The sequence below is a fragment of the Phaenicophaeus curvirostris genome, chromosome 5, assembly GCF_032191515.1.
Source record: "Phaenicophaeus curvirostris isolate KB17595 chromosome 5, BPBGC_Pcur_1.0, whole genome shotgun sequence".
NCBI classification, from domain to species: domain Eukaryota; kingdom Metazoa; phylum Chordata; class Aves; order Cuculiformes; family Cuculidae; genus Phaenicophaeus; species Phaenicophaeus curvirostris.
Genome location: NC_091396.1, coordinates 6,578,400 through 6,596,108, shown reverse-complemented (window position 1 = coordinate 6,596,108; position 17,709 = coordinate 6,578,400). Strand labels below are relative to the sequence as shown.

The following is a 17,709-nucleotide window of genomic DNA, read 5'->3' as shown; positions in this document are numbered from 1 at the left end:
GCACTTCACAACAGCGAGATCAATGCATCAGTGGTTGCTGAATAGACAATAGCACCTGCTTGTAGTATTGCAATATGAGCAAACTGCAGTGCAAAACACTTTATCTTAAAAATCTTTGCTTAGGCATATTAGGAGAAGGTTTTGTAGCAACGGTAAAATGATGATCTCATAGCATGCCAATTCCTATTTCCCTAACTTGGTTCCTCCCCTAACAAGTCTTGTACAGTCCTCAAATACTCGCCCTTTGCATCACATGATGCCTCCCAAACCCTCAGGCAAGTTGGGCTCTTCAGTCCATGACAGGCTGATGAGAGCGGATGCCAGGGAGTCATGGTTTTTATATCTTCTTTAGTTTGCAATTATTTCAATGATATACAGACACTACCTACCCATTATGCTCAGGACATGTAATACACAACTTACTTAGGACGAAGTCACCAGCTTCCCTCAGTCAAAATTCTGGGCTTACTCTGGGTGTAGCTATAACCACATCAAAACAAATGCTTCTATAAGAGGCGCAATCAGGAATAGCTATTCAGGTCTAAAATCATACTTTTTTTAAAAAAATTGAATTTTCCTGTGAACACAGACTTGTTAAAAAAAAAAGTTTTTGATATTTAGGTCAGCTTTTTAAAACGTGGAGTGCATTGAATTTCAGCACCTTGCAAACAGCATTAGCTGCATAACTTGTAACAATAAATGCATTGTTTAATACTCAATTGCTATTAAAAACCCTGACAGAGTACTTGCCTGCATCTTTGAAAATCTTAAAAAAAAAGTCTGTTTGCAAGTGCTTCAAAGCTGCTCAAGTATGACAGTGTTCACTGGAATTTCACTTAAACGGATTTGAAATTACAACCTTCCTCTGCAAAGGATCAGTCTTCAGAGATGTACAAAGTTTACTGAATACTTAACATACATGAAAAGTACATTTTTAATATATATAAAAATACAAATATGTATATCTCAGATCTACCTTTCAATGCACCAAAAAAAGTTAAGAACACCACATAACAGGAATTTATGTCCCTGTGTCTCTCCACTGAGATTATTCAAAATCCAGTTTCAGGTTTGACACCAGTACAATCGGGAACATTTTATGTGAGAGTGAATAGTAGTGCACAGACCTTGCTTTTTTCCCTCAGCTGAAAGACCCAGCCTCTGCAGACCGTTCAAGAATACAGAGTTCGCATCCAGGTGATACCTGTTTCTCTGAAGTGTTTGGCTCTACAGTCATTATTTTTCACACACACAGAGTATCACCATCTTTGAAATTTGAATGCCATCTGCCTCTGTAAGTTACTATGTCCTCTTTCTTTTTGCAAGTGACTTTGAAATCAATACTCAGTGCTGAAGCTGGTGCTGCTGACACGGTTCTATGTGAAGAGGCTTCTGTTGATATCTGCAAATCCCCAGCATACAGTCCTACTTCAGCATAACCAGCTTAGGAGCACTGCTTACACACAGAGATTGTGCAGTACGATCAGTCTGCTTTTACTACCTGGCATTGCATTATCTGTCTATCCAACCATATACCCACCTACTATCTCTGCATCACTGCTCACCTTTCTATGTTCATTTTTATTTACTCTTTTGTGCTATAAAAATTCCTCCAAATAATCTCTCAACTCATTCATAAATTTCAGAAATTCTTAGCATTGTCTGCTTCTCCTGGCATTTTCAGGGTTTAGTCCTCTTTGCTCCTTGGTTGCTATTTTCTCATACTAAGTTACTTTTAGAACAAACAGGCAGAAAAGGAAGCTAAAGGACTGCTGCAACACGGCCCAAAGATAAAAAGGGACCTCTCTCCTCCCCTCTCTAAAAAAAAAATAGCAGTCCTGTAAAATTAATTTGTTAAAAGTACTAACTAACAGGTTTCATGAAGCACAAAGACAATAGAACACAAATATTATATAAAGACTTTCTGGCTTAGAAAGGCATAATATTGGTGAAGCCACTACACAAACAAACAGTAAGGAGTAATAAATTTTTTGAGCAGGAGTAATGCTACTGAATCAGAACAGCACTAAATAGAAAACAACATTTCAAACATTTTATAAATCCAAAGCTTGCCATCATCACAGTAGTTATATCTGGAGCATACGTGACTCACTACAGCTCTTCAGTAACTGTGATGTACTTATGAATTTTTCATTGCAGATTTGAGAGAGCTCTAGTTTCCTTTGTTTGTGTATCCTTCTTGAGCTACCAGCACTACACAGATATCCAGTAAGAATCAGAGCCAAGAAGCTGGAAAACCCGTGTGTCTTCTTGTCCTACGCTGTTACTAAATAAACAAACAAAACCTATAGGAACAGTGATGTTCAGTCATTCAAAAGGATTTCTGCAAGTGCTCTTTACACAGGATGGTCTTCAAACTGCCCTTCCTTTTCCTAAACTGCAGAGGTGCAATCTAATCTTCAAAGTTTTTTTTTCTTGTCAAGAGAACTTGCCTTTACACAGATGAAATACTTATATCAGAATGTTACTATTTTCTTGAGGTATGTGTGTATATTGGAAATGATCCAAAAGGACAACTAAGGTATCTGCTGGTTCAAAATCCTTTTTAAAACAGTCACATGGATTATGAATGAAACTGTGACCTCACCAGTCAGACAAATGAACAATTCCTCCCTTAAGGAATTGCACTGGCTTCAAGCCCTCACAAAGCAGACGATAACCCAAATTGAGGCAGACTTAGAATCTCACTCTGAGAAAACAGTGACAAATTTGCATTCATTGAGGCTCGAAGTTGTTAAAACATATTGCTGCACACTGTAGCTTAGCTGTGAGTTACTTGTCTCCGACAGATAGCCTACCACAACGTATAGTTTAGGATATGTAGAACTGAACTAATTCTAAAATGAGCTTGGTAAAAGGAATTTAAGATTGGTAACCCAGGTAACCCCCACATACTATGCTTTCTGAAAACCCCACTGCGTGTTCAAGAGAAGACGACACTCTCCAGTTTAGACAGGCCCAAACAGAAAACATGAGATCTTCAACTTGCTCAGCAAGCTTGCGAATTGAGCATAGTTTATTTCTGCTTTTACAGTATGCCTAAAATACTAATGGCTATTTTTTTCCTCACTTGTCCAGCTGCTACGTAGCTGGCTGCACAGCTTGGAACACAGGGCTCCTGGTATCCTTAATCAAGATGATGCTTCAATTTCTCATGGTTGTTTGAGCTCTAAAATACCACTACTCATAAAATGTATTGACGACTGCTAATTTTGTTGCAAAACTTCTTAACAAAATCTGGTATATTGAAACTACTATTACAAATATTCAGAAGAATTTACATGATCTAAAGTCTTCGATTTATCGCCCCCACTTAGCAGATTTCAAAAATGACAAAAAGCAGAATAAACCAGTCAAACTATGAAGGCAGAACTGAAACTTGCAATTTTGTGGCAATACTCAATGAAATATAAATGGTAAAATGAGAATTCTAAAGAAAAACAGAGTTGGTGTGGGTTGCCTATTTTAACTGGTCCTTGTTAAAGAAGTTCTGAAAAGCTTTAGAATAGATGCAAGGTTTTCCCCATAGATAATATTATATCAAGCTATGTTAAAGCACAACGTGGGAAGTTAATGCCCAGACATCTCACCACAGCATCATTGCCTGTAGTCAGAGAGCAGAGTTATACAATAAGCCAAAAACTTCTGATTTCATTAGCTTTCTCATTTAAAATACTTATCTAGTTAAGATACTTAGCTAGTTAAAATACTTAGCTAGTTAAAATAATGTAGAAACAACGTTGAACTTATTTCTACATCACTCATGCACTGGCATAATGTAAGATTTAATATGTCATTTTTAATGATTATTTTCAATGAAGCTTTATATTTTATTGAAGTTTCAACCCACAACAGTATAAACTGGAATGAAAAAGCAGTATTACGGGCCCTTCTAAGGTGTCTGACTACAAATCTGAAGTACATCTTAAGTTGTGCAGCTCTACCAGGCAACAAAAATAAGAACAAACACAGCCTGGTAAACTTTATTAAAATTTGGGCCTTACTTTTCAGTGCCCTGAGAGAGTAATATAAATGGCACTATTTGAATATGATATCATTTTAAGGGAGTGTATTCATTACCTGCGTTGCTCTTAGCTTTCAGAGTCAAGATGAGGATAGTTTAGACATTTTCTGTATATGTTAGTATTCCTTGGAATGCGAAAGAAAGTGCTGAGCCCTTCATATTGCTTTACTTAAGCTGACATAGCGCCTGGCCTTTTTGGTCTGGAGAACAGCAGAGAGTCAGAATCTCTCATAAATTTTTGTATGACAGAATTGCAACTTCTAGTAATTTCAGCAGTCTCTTTAGATTATTAAGCTTAGTAGGTCCACTGGTGCCACAGAAGTATCAAACATCCTTGGAGAATTCTTCATGAGAATCTTAATTACAAGTCCAAGTTTCTGAATACTGAAAACTCTGGAGCAACATGAAAAATGTGATCTTTAGGAACCCTCATTTAAATTCACAAATTAAATGCAAATTAAATTCAGAAGTTGTTTTATAAAGAACGTGGGTCATTAAGATCTTAGAGTAAAACAACAATAACAAAAAAGCTCTACTCTACAACAGCAAGGTTCTTCTACAGAGCGCAAAGTGATCTAATAAGACCAGTTCATGAAGTAACTAGTGTCTCCATGAATGAAGAATGGCTATAGATTTTTAGAGATTCTCAACCCAACCTCTAATCCATCTAAACCACGCTACAACTGTAGGTGGCTAATATATAAAATTAAATGAAGTATTTGGCACTGATCAGATCAGAAGTTCAGATCTTTTATATCTTTTATGGAGACACTTGATTTGTTCAGAGGTCAGGCACTTTCAGGATAAATCCCTTGAGAAGCTAAGTCAACGCTCTCAGGGAAGACATAACATATACTTAAGTTCCTGAACCCCTTCCTGTCCTGTTATACAACAGGTACAAACAGGTACCTGTCCTGTTACAAACAGGTAGCATGAGAAGCACCCCAAGTTAGCCACTTGATCTGTAGCCCATGTTCCTAGAACTCATACACTATGCTAAAAGCAACTTTTTTTTTTTCCCCCAGCCTTGAACCTGTTCATTATAAAGCTTTGATAGGGGTATCAAAAAGAACAGTGATAGTCAACAAAAGCACTCAGCAGAGTATACAGAAAGTTGCAGTCTGTATCGGAACTAAACTCCTAGATATCTAAAATTGTAACCATCATAACTGCCTTGACTTGCACCTAAATGCAGGTTTTACCTTCTGTCTAGGCAGAGACATTCAAACCCACTCACCATCAAGTATCTGTTAGAAGAACTTCTTGTAAATTAGGTTGCTTTTCCTTCGGAAGGATATATATTTTTTTTTCAGTAGAGCTCCTTAATAAAGCAAGCAATCTCTTTGCACTCAGCCCTGTACCCATTACAGAAAACAAGATCTACTCTAAGGCTACCGTATACTTCCATGCCCTGCATTTAAAAGATGGATATGCAATTGTGATTGAGATCACCTACCAAATCCTATAAGCTGCCTTTCCATGGAATCATTAAGCTACAAATTGGAGTTTTATGCAAAACGGTATATTAATGTTGGATGATGAAGACATTTTTTTCTAAAGGATCGTTGGAAAAAAACTAATAAATAAGAAACATTTCTTCCTTTTTCCTCTGACATAATTCTTCAGAGGCCATAGGTTGTATTACCTTTTTAATGGGCAAAAAGTATAAAAGTTATATATTTAATAGTAAAATTCATACCTTCAAGAATATTACTGAGGTGAGTAATTTCAGAAAAAGCAGTTTCTGTCACAACAGAGGTTAAAAATAGCCTCAAAATACTATACAGATGGCTCAACAGATCTAATGCACTACTGTGCAGAGACACAGATTAGTCTACCTCTAGGACATTGCTCTTTTTGATCAGCATACCTTCAGATACAAGCAGAAGAACAAAAATTGTGGGTGTGAAGAAGAATGACACTCTGTTTTTCAAAACTCTCCGTGTCCTTTTGTAACGCTATGCTGTGCTCTACTGCAGCTTTTAAAAAGCAGAGGGTTTCACTCTGCATACACAATCAGAACAAAGAGCAAGACAAAACCATGGTGGCACATTTTAACGGCAGCCTCCCACTGTGAACACCTCCTCACTCTGTCAAGAAGGGAAAAAGGAAAGAAGAAAAAATAAATCAAAACCCAAACTATAACCAGAGACAATTCCTCAGGGTATAAATGCATTTTACTCTTTTTTTCTCCTTCTCTAGATTTCTAGACACACAAGAAGCAGAAGAACTTGGTCTTATACTTTGAAGCCTTATGAAGACAGCTCTGGCACCAAAATTACTACTTGTCTTCTGAGCTAGAAGAAAGTGCTCAAAGTGAGTGAGAAGACAAATGCTTTCTAACCCATCCCATCTCCAACCTTAAAAGTTACTTCCTTTCAGCAAGTGAGTTTGACCATTATGTTACCTGGCAGTTTCTAAAATGGTTAAAATTACTTCTTATTTCTTCTCAGAAACTATTATCTCTGTCATTTTATATCTTTCCTATATCATTGAGAATCCACATAAAAATAATGCCCTTCCAATTGCCTCAAAGAAATGAAGCTTGGTCTTAATGCAAGTGAAGCATACAAGGCACAGCTGCGATGGGCAGTTGGCCATTTCATGAGGATTACCACTGATTCCGTAAAAGAGGGAATTTAGGACACTGTTTTGTGAGCAGCTAGCAAACAAACAAAGCATTTAGTCAAAATCTCAGCTACGGTAAGCTGGAAATGACAGTAACCGAAATCTTAAATTTAAGTAGGAGGATGATATAAAATACCCCATTTGAAAAAAACACAACTCAATTACACGATGCTCTCTGCTGCTGAGAGATCAGTGCCTATGAACTTCAGAGTACCAGATTCACAGCTGCTTTTAAATGCCTCATGATTAGATTATGTGTTCTAGATGATGAGCTTAGTTTTTCTGTAGCCTTTTGCCCAAGACTTCATGGTGCTCTCCCACATCTCTAAAAGCTGTAAGGTGAGAAAAACAGAGACTGAACTAATTCATAACACTGCGTGTGAGATGTTCAGAAAAGCCATAGTCATACGGTCAGTGCCGTACAGGCTCCACCACTTCATTACAGCATCCTCTTTCTTTTCCAAAGCCTTAAGATGGAGCAAGTCACCTTAATAAGGATTTCTTCAGAAATAAGGAGGAGAGAATGAACTTCTCAATAAGTAACTGGTAAAAAGCTGGTTATCATGAAGTGTTACAACCACCGCAAACATACAATTTCTGAAATCACGTGACATAGCTTGGTTTGTGGTAACCAAATGTCAGCCCTGAACTTGAACATATGAAGCTAGATTGCGTGGGGTTTTTTAAATATTATTACGCAACAGCTGAAGAGCTCTTGAAGGGCCTTGACAGGGACTCTGGAGATTCCTTATCATTGCTGAAAAATAATAAATGCTTTCTTATAAAAAACAAAGATTAACACTGTGGCTTCAAGTCATGTGATGCTCTTATAAATACATAATGACATTTGGGAAAAAAAAAGATTTTTATACTAATTCATTAACTTTGAACCTGACTGAACTAGATCTTTTACAGTTTGCAACAGCACCACTCATTACTGCACACAAGGTAGGCATTAAATGCAAAACCTCTAGAGCAAGCAGCTAAATTTATTATGGAATTATGAGAATGGAATAAGTGCTTTGAATTATTTATTTTCCACAAACCATTCAAAGAGAAGAACTTGAATGAGGCAAAATCCAATAAGTGAACCCATGATTTATGTATGAGGCATACCCTATTAAATCATAATTTATGGCATACTGGACTCCAAGAAAAAAAAAAGAGTTTGTTAACAACTACAATAACAGGAAGAATGCAAAGGGATGCTGATAATGAAAGATATCTTGGTTTCATCATAGGATGCTCATAATGAAAGTAATCTTGGTTTCATCTTATCTGTCAAAGTAGAATTAGAGAGGAAAAAAAAAAACCTAGTAAAAATATCAGTGCAGGACCAAGAAAAAAAATAAATGAAGTTCATTGTGGCATTATCTTCTCCCTATCGCAAACACAACAAAGGTTTTACAGCGACTGTCATCGCAACTGAGAATTTAGCTTTGTGTTTGCTGACCAGCAAAAGCTTTTATTTTGCAAATAAAAACCCCAAACACACAAACAACCAGATACAAGGACTGAACTGAACAAGTAACCACATTACTAACGTCAAAACCCCCGCACAATTACTGTGTTGTGATTAACTGGGATCACAGCCCAATACACAGATCAACACCGGCACCCAACTCCAGAGGGGCAACGACCTGTCCGCATCAGCCACATCACCTGCACAACGAGCCAACACAACCCACAAATATTCTCCGGGAGAAAAACTTCACTGCCAAGGGAGAGGATGGAGGAGACTGGGGTGGGGTGGGATGCGGTGGGATGGGAAGGATGGGATGGGATAGAAAGGGATGGGGTGGAATGAGAAGGGATGGGGTGGGATGAGAAGGGATGGGGTGGGATGAGAAGGGATGGGGTGGGATGAGAAGGGATGGGGTGGGATGAGAAGGGATGGGATGGGGTGCAGTGGGATGGGATGGACCAGACCGGGGATCGTTCTGCAGCATAGGAAGGCAACTCTCCCCCCTCGGTCTCCCTCCCCGTCCTCTGCAGCCTCATGACTCCACAGCCGGTCCCCTACAGCCCCGACCCGCCCCAGGCTGCGCCCGGCACCCACCGGGACCCGCAAGCCGGGCACCCCCCTCCCTCTCCGAGCGAGGCGTTCTCCTCCTGACCTTTCTGCTGCTTAAAGGACTGGATGGAGCCCGAGTGATGAACCATGCCGGCGGCCGGCAGCCCCCGCCGCGCTCGCTCCGGGAACGGGAGGCGAGCGGCCCCGCGGCGGGAATGGCGCCGGCAGCCGCCGCGCGTGGCGAGGGGCGGGCTCGGAGCCGCCCCCACCCCCGCGGGGACCCGGCACCCTCGCTCTGGGGTGGGAAAACTCCGGCGTAGAACCCCGGAATGGTTTGGCTGGAAAGGGACCTCAAAGCCCATCCAGTTCCAACCCCCACCCTGCCATGGGCAGGGACGCCTCCCACCGGGTCAGGTTGCTCAAAGCCTCATCCAGCGTGGCCTTGAACGCCTCCAGGGATGGGGCAGGCATCACTTCTCTGGGCCACCTGTACCAGTGCCTCACCGCCCCCACAGGAAAACATTTCTTCCTAATATCTAATCTAAATCTCCCCTCTTTCAGTTTAAAGCCGTTACTCCTCATTCTATCACTGCATTCCCTGATAAAGAGCCCCTCTCCAGCTCTCCTGCAGCCCCCTTTAAGTACTGCAAAGTCGCTATAAGGTCTCCTCAGAGCCTTCTCCAGGCTAAACAAGCCCAACTCTCTCAGCCTGTTCTTGTATGGAAGGTGCTCCAGCCCCCTGGTCATCTTCACGGCTCTCTGCTGGACGTGCTCTAGCAGATCCATGTCCTTCCATCAATTCTTTTTTCCTAGTAATCAAAGCTTTGTATTCGGAGTCATTTTCTTACAACTCCTTTCACAGAATCACAGAATCACAGAATAACCAATTTGGAAGAGACCCACCGGATCATCGAGTCCAACCGTTCCCATCAAACACTAAACCATATCCCTCAGCACCTCATCCACCCGTGCCTTAAACACCTCCAGGGAAGGTGACTCAACCACCTCCCTGGGCAGCCTGTGCCAGTGCCCAATGACCCTTTCTGTAAAGAATTTTTTCCTAACATCTAGCCTAAACCTCCCCTGGCGGAGCTTGAGGCCATTCCCTCTTGTCCTGTCCCCCATCACTTGGAAGAAGAGGCCAGCACCCTCCTCTCTACAACGTCCTTTCAGGTAGTTGTAGAGAGCAATGAGGTCACCCCTCAGCCTCCTATACTCCAGGCTAAACAACCCCAGCTCTCTCAGCCGCTCCTCATAAGGCCTTTCTGCCACAGCTTCAGTTTCATCATCTATCTTACACCTCCAGAGATGGGGCATCGCCCAGAAGTCCACTATGGGACTGAGTTTGTCATCCCTGTTGCCTCCCTGTCGTGCTTGGTGCTTGTTAAAGGACAGCAGGTGTTACTGGTGGAGTATAAATTGCACTTGCTTTACAAAGTAAGGATGCATTTACACCTGTGTCTTATGAGTTAAGTTTGTATTTCAGCCCTTCCATCTCCATTGTTGCATCATCAGCCTCCCTTATCACGAGCCTTTTTCCATCTATGCTATCAAACGTACTGTCTCAATCTTACTGGAGATGGGTTTTTACTAAAAGACACTGAATGGAGCATTCAAGGCCTGATGTGGCCCATTTCTATGCTATTTGTGCTATAATTTCCTTTTTCTCCACAGTGTTTGCCAAGAGACTCATTCCAGATGATAAAAGATTCAAATTTACAAGGCTTTAATTTCTTTCTCTGTCTCCCTCCACACATTATTCCCTTTGGATTCTGAGTGCATTTCACAACAGCATTGTTCAACTCCCATGAAACGTTTTCACTTAAATTTTTCTTCTACCACAGTCTCTCCAATCCTCCCACATTGAAGTCAGTCCAATATTCCAGCCTGTGTCTAGAGTATCTAGCTCCTCTTCTCCAATTAGGGATACACACTTTATTTACTCATGTAAGTTAATCAAATGACCTGTTGCAACCTCTACAGCTAATGACAAAATCTGCATCATTCCTTCAAAGTCTGTGACTCCATTTGTGTGCTAGAACACGTACTGGAGATTTCTTCCAACACTAAAGCTGAGCTAGAACTTTCCTGTAGTTGACTGGGGCTTGTAGTACACCATCTGCTTAAAAAATTACATGATTGCCACCCCTTACTACACAATGGTCTGTACTACAGAGTTGTACTACCTTATTCATTTCAGTTTAGTTAGTATGAGGATGTTTTTCCACTATGCAAACAGACTATACAGTCGCATATAAAGCAATGTATCCATAGAAGGGTTCTTGCAGGTAAACAGAAAAAAAATAGCATCCTAACTGAGGAGGAATTCTCCAGCAGTTTTTTTTCCAGATTATACCAGACGACACTCTTTGATACAGTGTAGCTGACACATCCAACTGTTACCATAATAAGGGGGAAAAAAACTTACTTATTTCCTCAGGGTAGCTGACCAAATTTTGGTTTTGTTTGGAACATTTGCAGAAGGTTTGTTATCAGTTAGTTTAGGAAAAGGTGCAGAAGCTTTGGTGCTGTGAAGACATTATTCTACTCATTTGTCAGTTTCTGGTGTCTTTCTGCACACCGAAGGTAACAGATGAGGCATTCCTCTGCACTCCTGCAATTTCAGGAAAACTGCTGGGAACAGCTCTTTCCTGCTGAGAGACAGCACTATAGATATTGCACAGCAGAATAAGGCAAGTGGAGACGAGCCAGGCTGTCTCTTGTTGATCAACAAATGCTGGAAAATCAGGAGCAAGCCAAAAGAAGAGGTAGAATCAGGTCCTTGTTGCTTATTTTCAAGCTTTAGGGTAGGCTTTAGAATGGATGAGTAGGATTAAAACTAAATCTATAACCAGCAGCTGAGAAAAATAATATTACACATGAAAAATAATAGTAGTAGTTAATAATCATATGTAGTCTGCAAACAGCAAGCGTAGTTGTTTCACTGTAATGGTCTAAACCTTTGTAAGGTTCTAGGGCAGAGCTGTTTCCCTGAGAGACCTTGCTTGACACCTTTGACTTACAGGTAAAGTAGAAGAGCTGCATACATTATGCTTCCTTTCTTACAGGAGGAAAAGAGAAGAGGACCATTATCTGCTGTCCTATGATAATAATCTGCAAAATGCAGAGGGGAAGAAAAGGTGCTGATAAGTAAAATTACAACCTAAAGATGTTATCTCACACACTTTTGGAGGAGAGGCTGTCAGCTGCCTGATACTCAGCACCACTCATCGAATTTCTGGTCCAGAGTCCTCCACAGAAAGTTACAGAAATCCTGAGTTCAAACAGATTTGTCATAGCTTATTAGTGCACAAAATCATAGAGAGAGAAAGCCAGGCTAAGATAGTGCTCAGAAACCCAGCAAAGAATTAAATTCTGAGAAGTGAGTTATTTTTCTACTTGTTTCTTGATAATAAGGGTCTATTTTTAGCAGTAGATAGCACGTACGCATGAAACTGCAGATATGACAGCTGGAGGTAAGGTCTGCAAAGAGAAGAAATATCTCTACAAAGGTGTTTTAAATTAAATCCTTCACACTATCAACTGACTAAATTTGATAATTGTGAAATATGATAATATGAGAATCTGCAAAGATAATTCTTCAGCAGATAGGGAGAGATTGGTCGATTAAGAGTACATTTGTAGTGCAGACATCAGAACAATTACAAATTGATGGCTAAGATATGCAGGAAATGTATGCATTCTTAAGCTTCATATGCACAAGTTACACTGGCTCTGAAACTTATTAAAATAAAAATCTCACCATCTAATGAGTACTCTATCATTTGAAAGAATTAGTTACATTATTCTAAGGCTCACATGATCTCTCTGTAATGTTTTATAAACCTTTGCTAAAGTAGATCATAACTCTAAACTTAATGAGGAGATCAAGATCAAACAGGATTAGTCTTAAACTTTATATGTCCTCAAGTCAACAGAATCGAAATGATAACTCAAAGGCTTAAGCTTGATGTACCCACACATCTGACTGAGTTTTTGCTCACGTTTAAGGTATTCAGTTTTGACATTAAGATTAACTCTGTCTTATAGATAGACATGCCTTTTTCATGAGATAGTCTTTGTTAGGAGAGATTAGAAAGTGAGATTCACTATGTTGCTCTGATTTCAGTTTAGTATGTGTAGCTCTATGCATATCTGTATTACTTGTGATCTGTAAAATTTTTTTCCTGATAAGAAGACTGAGTCTCTAGATTTGCTTTTTATCAGGAAGTTGTATTGCTAGTATAACAGTCTACAAGAGAGAGATGTTTTAAATTAAATTTTGTACTTCCATAGTGCTTTTCAGAAAGTCACAGGAAATAGAACCTTAGATTAAAACCTCATCAGTCTGTGTAATGGGCACATGCCAGTTATTTCCTTGAGAAAAATAGCCATTTGAAAAGTTAATTATAGCCAGCTGTTAAATACTGCACAGAAAGAAAACTAAATTTCCTCTAAAAGAAACTCTTGAGGTTCAGCAAGCACAAAATTCTGCACCTGGACAAGCCCTATATATGAATTCAGGCTGAGCAGCAGCTCTAATGGGAAGGACCGGAAGGTTATGGGAAACACCAGCTTGAATACCAGCCAACTGTGCATTTGCATCACAAAAAAGCAAACCTTAGGAGAAATGTAGCCAGCAGATCAAAGAGTTATTAATCCGCTTTACTTGGCATGACTGTAGCTGCACCTGCTATTTGGCATCTAGCTTTCCCACTTCACATCCTCTCAGTTCAGGAAAGGTGTTGGAATAATGGAGAAGGTCCATAGAAGGGCCACCCAAGTTGGTCAGGGGTCTACAGTAGAGAAACTGTGAGACACTGAAGAAACTCTGTTTATTTAATCTGAAAAAATAAACTAAGGAGTTCCAGCAGCCTCCAGCTAGTTTGAAGTCACTTAGAAAGATGACAGTACCAAACTCTTTAGTACTAAATGATCTGATTGGCAATGACAGCCACACATTACGGCATACGAGGTTCAGATTGAACACTAGGACTAAGTTTTTACAGGATCAGTAATCCACCGTCAGAACAGCTTACCAACAAAGTAGTGAAATATCCTTGAAGGTTTTCAAAATTTGCCTTAACCAAGCTATGTCTGACCCAGTTTGAAGATGACAATGATAAAGCTTCAGAATAGGAGGTTGGAATAGATGACCTTCAGTGGTTACAACACAGGATGTAACAAAAAGCAAATGCAAGGCAGTTGAAAACTGACTAATTCAAACCAGGAGGTAGACATAAAATTCTAAATTGCTAATAAAACAAAGTTTAAATGATGTTATTTTTTCATCTCTGTAATGAAGGATTTTATTTGGTATATGCTCGTACATCTTATCAAAACTCAGAATAGCAAGATGATAGTAAATGGCCCATAATGTGCATTAAAATTAAATATTCATTCTCAAACGTAACAATTTCTAACGAAGTACAATTTCTAAACAATTTGCAAGAAGATTTTTGGGACCAGGCTGATTTTTTATTTTAAAAGGGTATCTGAGTCAGGGGACTAAATATTTACAACGGCACCAAAAATTATTGATTTTCTAACAATTTTTCATGTAGTACATTTAAATAATATGAAAAATTAATGTTTACAGATTTTTTGAGTACATCTTTTTCAAAGAGGGAAGTTCTTTACTATGTAAAGTTCTGCAATGCAAAATACATCTTGTTCAATATTTGCAGTAAAGTTGTTTGGAAATGTTCTGATCTTACTGAAAAGATGGGAGCTTTGCCATAGACACTAGCACAACGAGGAGGCCCTTCATTAGCTCTTATAAAGCTGTCAGTCGCTATGGAAAAGGTCTAGAAAGGAGAGTACAGAGCATGCTGAAGTATGTGGTATATAAATTAAAAGACTAAACGTTTCTGTTAAGTTTTCACTTTGCGTTGCTAAGACACTAACCCTTGAAATCTCACTGATCTCCATATTTTAATATTTCATTTCTATGGTAATTTAAGAGACTTTTTCTCTCTGGCTAGGGAGAATGTTCTTATATCCATGGAATTGGCTTTGCTTTCTGACTGATATGAAGTGTTTGGGCCTTTATCCTGTAGCTCACTCTAATTGCACGCTTATTTTTAAGCTTCTGTTTTATAGATTCATGTGTGCATCATAATAATTCCCTAAAGAGGGTTAACATTTCCAGTTTGGGCCTTAAAATATCCAGTTAACTTGAGAAACAGAAATAAACTTACAGTTTATATGTTTAGGAAAGTTTAATTTCCCTCAGCAAAGAAGCTAAATTTTGTTCTAAAATATTTGTGTCAAAATGCCAAACTAGGATTCTAAGGAGTCCAGCGTGCTAGTGCCTGGTATACAATGGAGTCCTTGGAAGAGACCTACATAGAAATTAAAAGATAGCAAAGTATCTATTTTGTAAAAAATCCTTGTATAATAACACAAAGAGATCTAAAACAGATGAAGAGGGAAAAACAGAATTATTATAGCAGCATCCAGTATACACACCTATCCAGATTTCCCAGGTATGCAACCATCTGTTTAGTCATATTTTTCTTTTCTATTATGCATCTCAGTTTTCTTGTTTCACATTTTATCTGAAGCAAACAGCAAGAACTGTTATCCAACTCTGCAGTACCAGCTACCGAACGGCTGCAATATAATTCTGTTTCTGATTAGCAGCCTAATTTGTCAAGTAAAGAATGAAATAGTCAGGTAGACTGAAAAAAGATTACTATCAATGATGAAATTATCTAGCATCTAATTTATGTTTCTACTGTGAAACATAATATTGCAAATCTGTACAAGTTGGTTTTAGTACCACGTTCTCAACACAGAAGCCTCAAGCATAGCAGTAGTAGATACTCTTAGAAACCAGACATCTAGGTAGTCCTTAGCTGTATAGTCTGAATTTACAGTAAAATAAAAGAAACTATCACTTAGGCATTTGTTTCTAGATTTACTATCATTTCCTGGGTCATCAGCTCCCTGGTTTAGAGTTTTAACTGCCTACTGCATTTCTGACTGCCAAGTCTTTCATCACCTCCAAGATAATAGTTCTGTTCAGATGTTCTTAGTTCTTATTATTTAGATTTCTTTGGCCATATCCTTGATTTTTTTTCCCCAACTATATTTTTTTTTTACACCCTGCTCCACCCTATCCCCTGAAAAGCACCTTACAAGCTATTGAAGGCAGTAGCAGACAAGGAAAAACGGGAGGAATGAGACAGTTAATGAGCTTGCTATGTAAAATCTCCACCTGGATGTTATTTGGCTATTTGCACGCACATCAAGATAGAAAAAATATGGCAACAGTATGTGAGCTTGACATGTTACCTGCACATGTGGGAGAAGTGAAATTCATTGTTACGGTTCCTTCAGGAAAGACTGTCTTGTTGCTTTGTGGAACTCAGAACAGCAAAGTCCAAGTCCTACAGAAGCAGCAGGGCAGTAATAAAAAAAAAAAAAAAGCATTATAGGGTATCTTCTTGGCAGGATGTCACTGCATAGTAACATCAGATTTTTTCCTTTCCAACTTGTGTAAAACACTAAAATTCAAATATGGTAATTTATCTCACAGCATGCCTGTATTCCTTGTCAGCCAACATCCTATCTTCCAAAGGAAAAAGAACTACTGAGAATTTTTTCAGGGTTGACTATTTCTTGATTGCAGCAGCATCAGTGAAATCACCACAGGGTGTCTGGAATAGCACCTTCACAGAAATTTCTTTCTTAAGCCTCATGTCTACATGCAGCTTTGTCCATTTTTCCTGTTGCATGACTAGACTCCCTCATATCAGCAAAACCCCATGCCAGACACTGTGTCCTCATTCCAGCTCTCCATTAGAAGTATGCCGTGTATTTTTTCAGGCAGCGGTATCTGAGAGTGGATCAGTGCCAAACATGTGAGCTGCAAGCCCACACACATATTTGCCATGCATCAATTATCTCCCCATCATTTTGGAAGAAACATACTGAGGTGGGTTATCCCATCCCACAGACTATTGCATTTCACCGCCACAGAACTCACCTGCTTGCCTGTACTAGGTGACCTCCTACAAAACTGATGCTTCCGAGCATTAATTGTCCAGTCAATGTCTTGCAGGGAAATTAGCACGATGCCATGTGGCCTTGTGATCCTGTATTCTGACCTGGGAAAAACTACACTATTAAACAACATGAGAATAAGTAAGAGTAACACTGCAGATGTTTTTTTTTTATAAAATTGGTCTGAGTGTCCTTAACACCCCATCTAAGTGCAATAATGTTGGCTTTTTTTAAAAAAAGAGTTTTTTCTTTTTATTACATGGTAAAAATACAGTGCCTTTTTCCATAACTGCGTATTTCATGTAGATCGTCAAAATACCTAAGACTGATGGAAAAGTGAGGTATGATTTTCAAACATAATATTTTTGTGATTAAGATTTTCAAACATAATATACCTGTGTTCATATATTGTTTTTAATATCGTCATGCTTTATCAATGTCTCTGAACATTTCTAATAACAAAAAAAGCTTATGTATTTCTGTTTTAAAGAGTCATGAAGAAAAAATGTTTCAGAATATTTAAATGCTGTCTTGTTGAATTTGCAACCCAAAACATCAAAGTAATGCAGTAGTGCCTGATACTTTAGGAAAAATTAGACACCAGGAAGGGTATGATGGGAGAAGAGCGCTTTTCTTGTCTACAGACACCAGACTAATTTAATGACACTCATAGACTCCGTGTGAGCTAAAAGGACCTGAGTTAAATCAGCTGTGAATGTTCTCAAGGATTTATTTTAGAAGGTATCTAGAACACGCTTTGTTCCTATGCACACACAGATAGTCTGTAAAAACATGGCTTACCCTCAGAAGATACATTTATTTCTGTGCCTTTCACATGAGCCAAGTGAACTCATTGCAGACAGGAAAACTGTACATGACTTGTACCACAGACAAATAATAATTACATGCTAAATGCTGTAAAAAAATACTTGGAATACATAGTATGTACACTATTAAAGAATAATAAACAAGAGAGTGAGTGCTGGGACTTGTTGACTACCCACCACCCACC

At 39.0% G+C, this 17,709-nt stretch overlaps 1 protein-coding gene across 3 annotated transcripts in view; it reads right to left on the bottom strand.

Moving 5' to 3' along the window:
- The window catches only part of ANO3 (anoctamin 3), a 378,658-nt gene that overhangs the window by 307,291 nt on the left and 53,658 nt on the right, over window positions 1–17,709 (bottom strand). The window contains exon 1 of one of the 3 annotated variants that reach the window (XM_069857457.1): window positions 8,791–8,856. The exons of the other annotated variants lie outside the window; for them this stretch is intronic. Within the exon in view, the coding sequence (XP_069713558.1) occupies window positions 8,791–8,836 (46 nt within the window). The 5' untranslated portion in view covers window positions 8,837–8,856. Of the gene's footprint in view, window positions 1–8,790; window positions 8,857–17,709 lie in introns of those variants that run through there. 3 annotated transcript variants of the gene reach the window in all.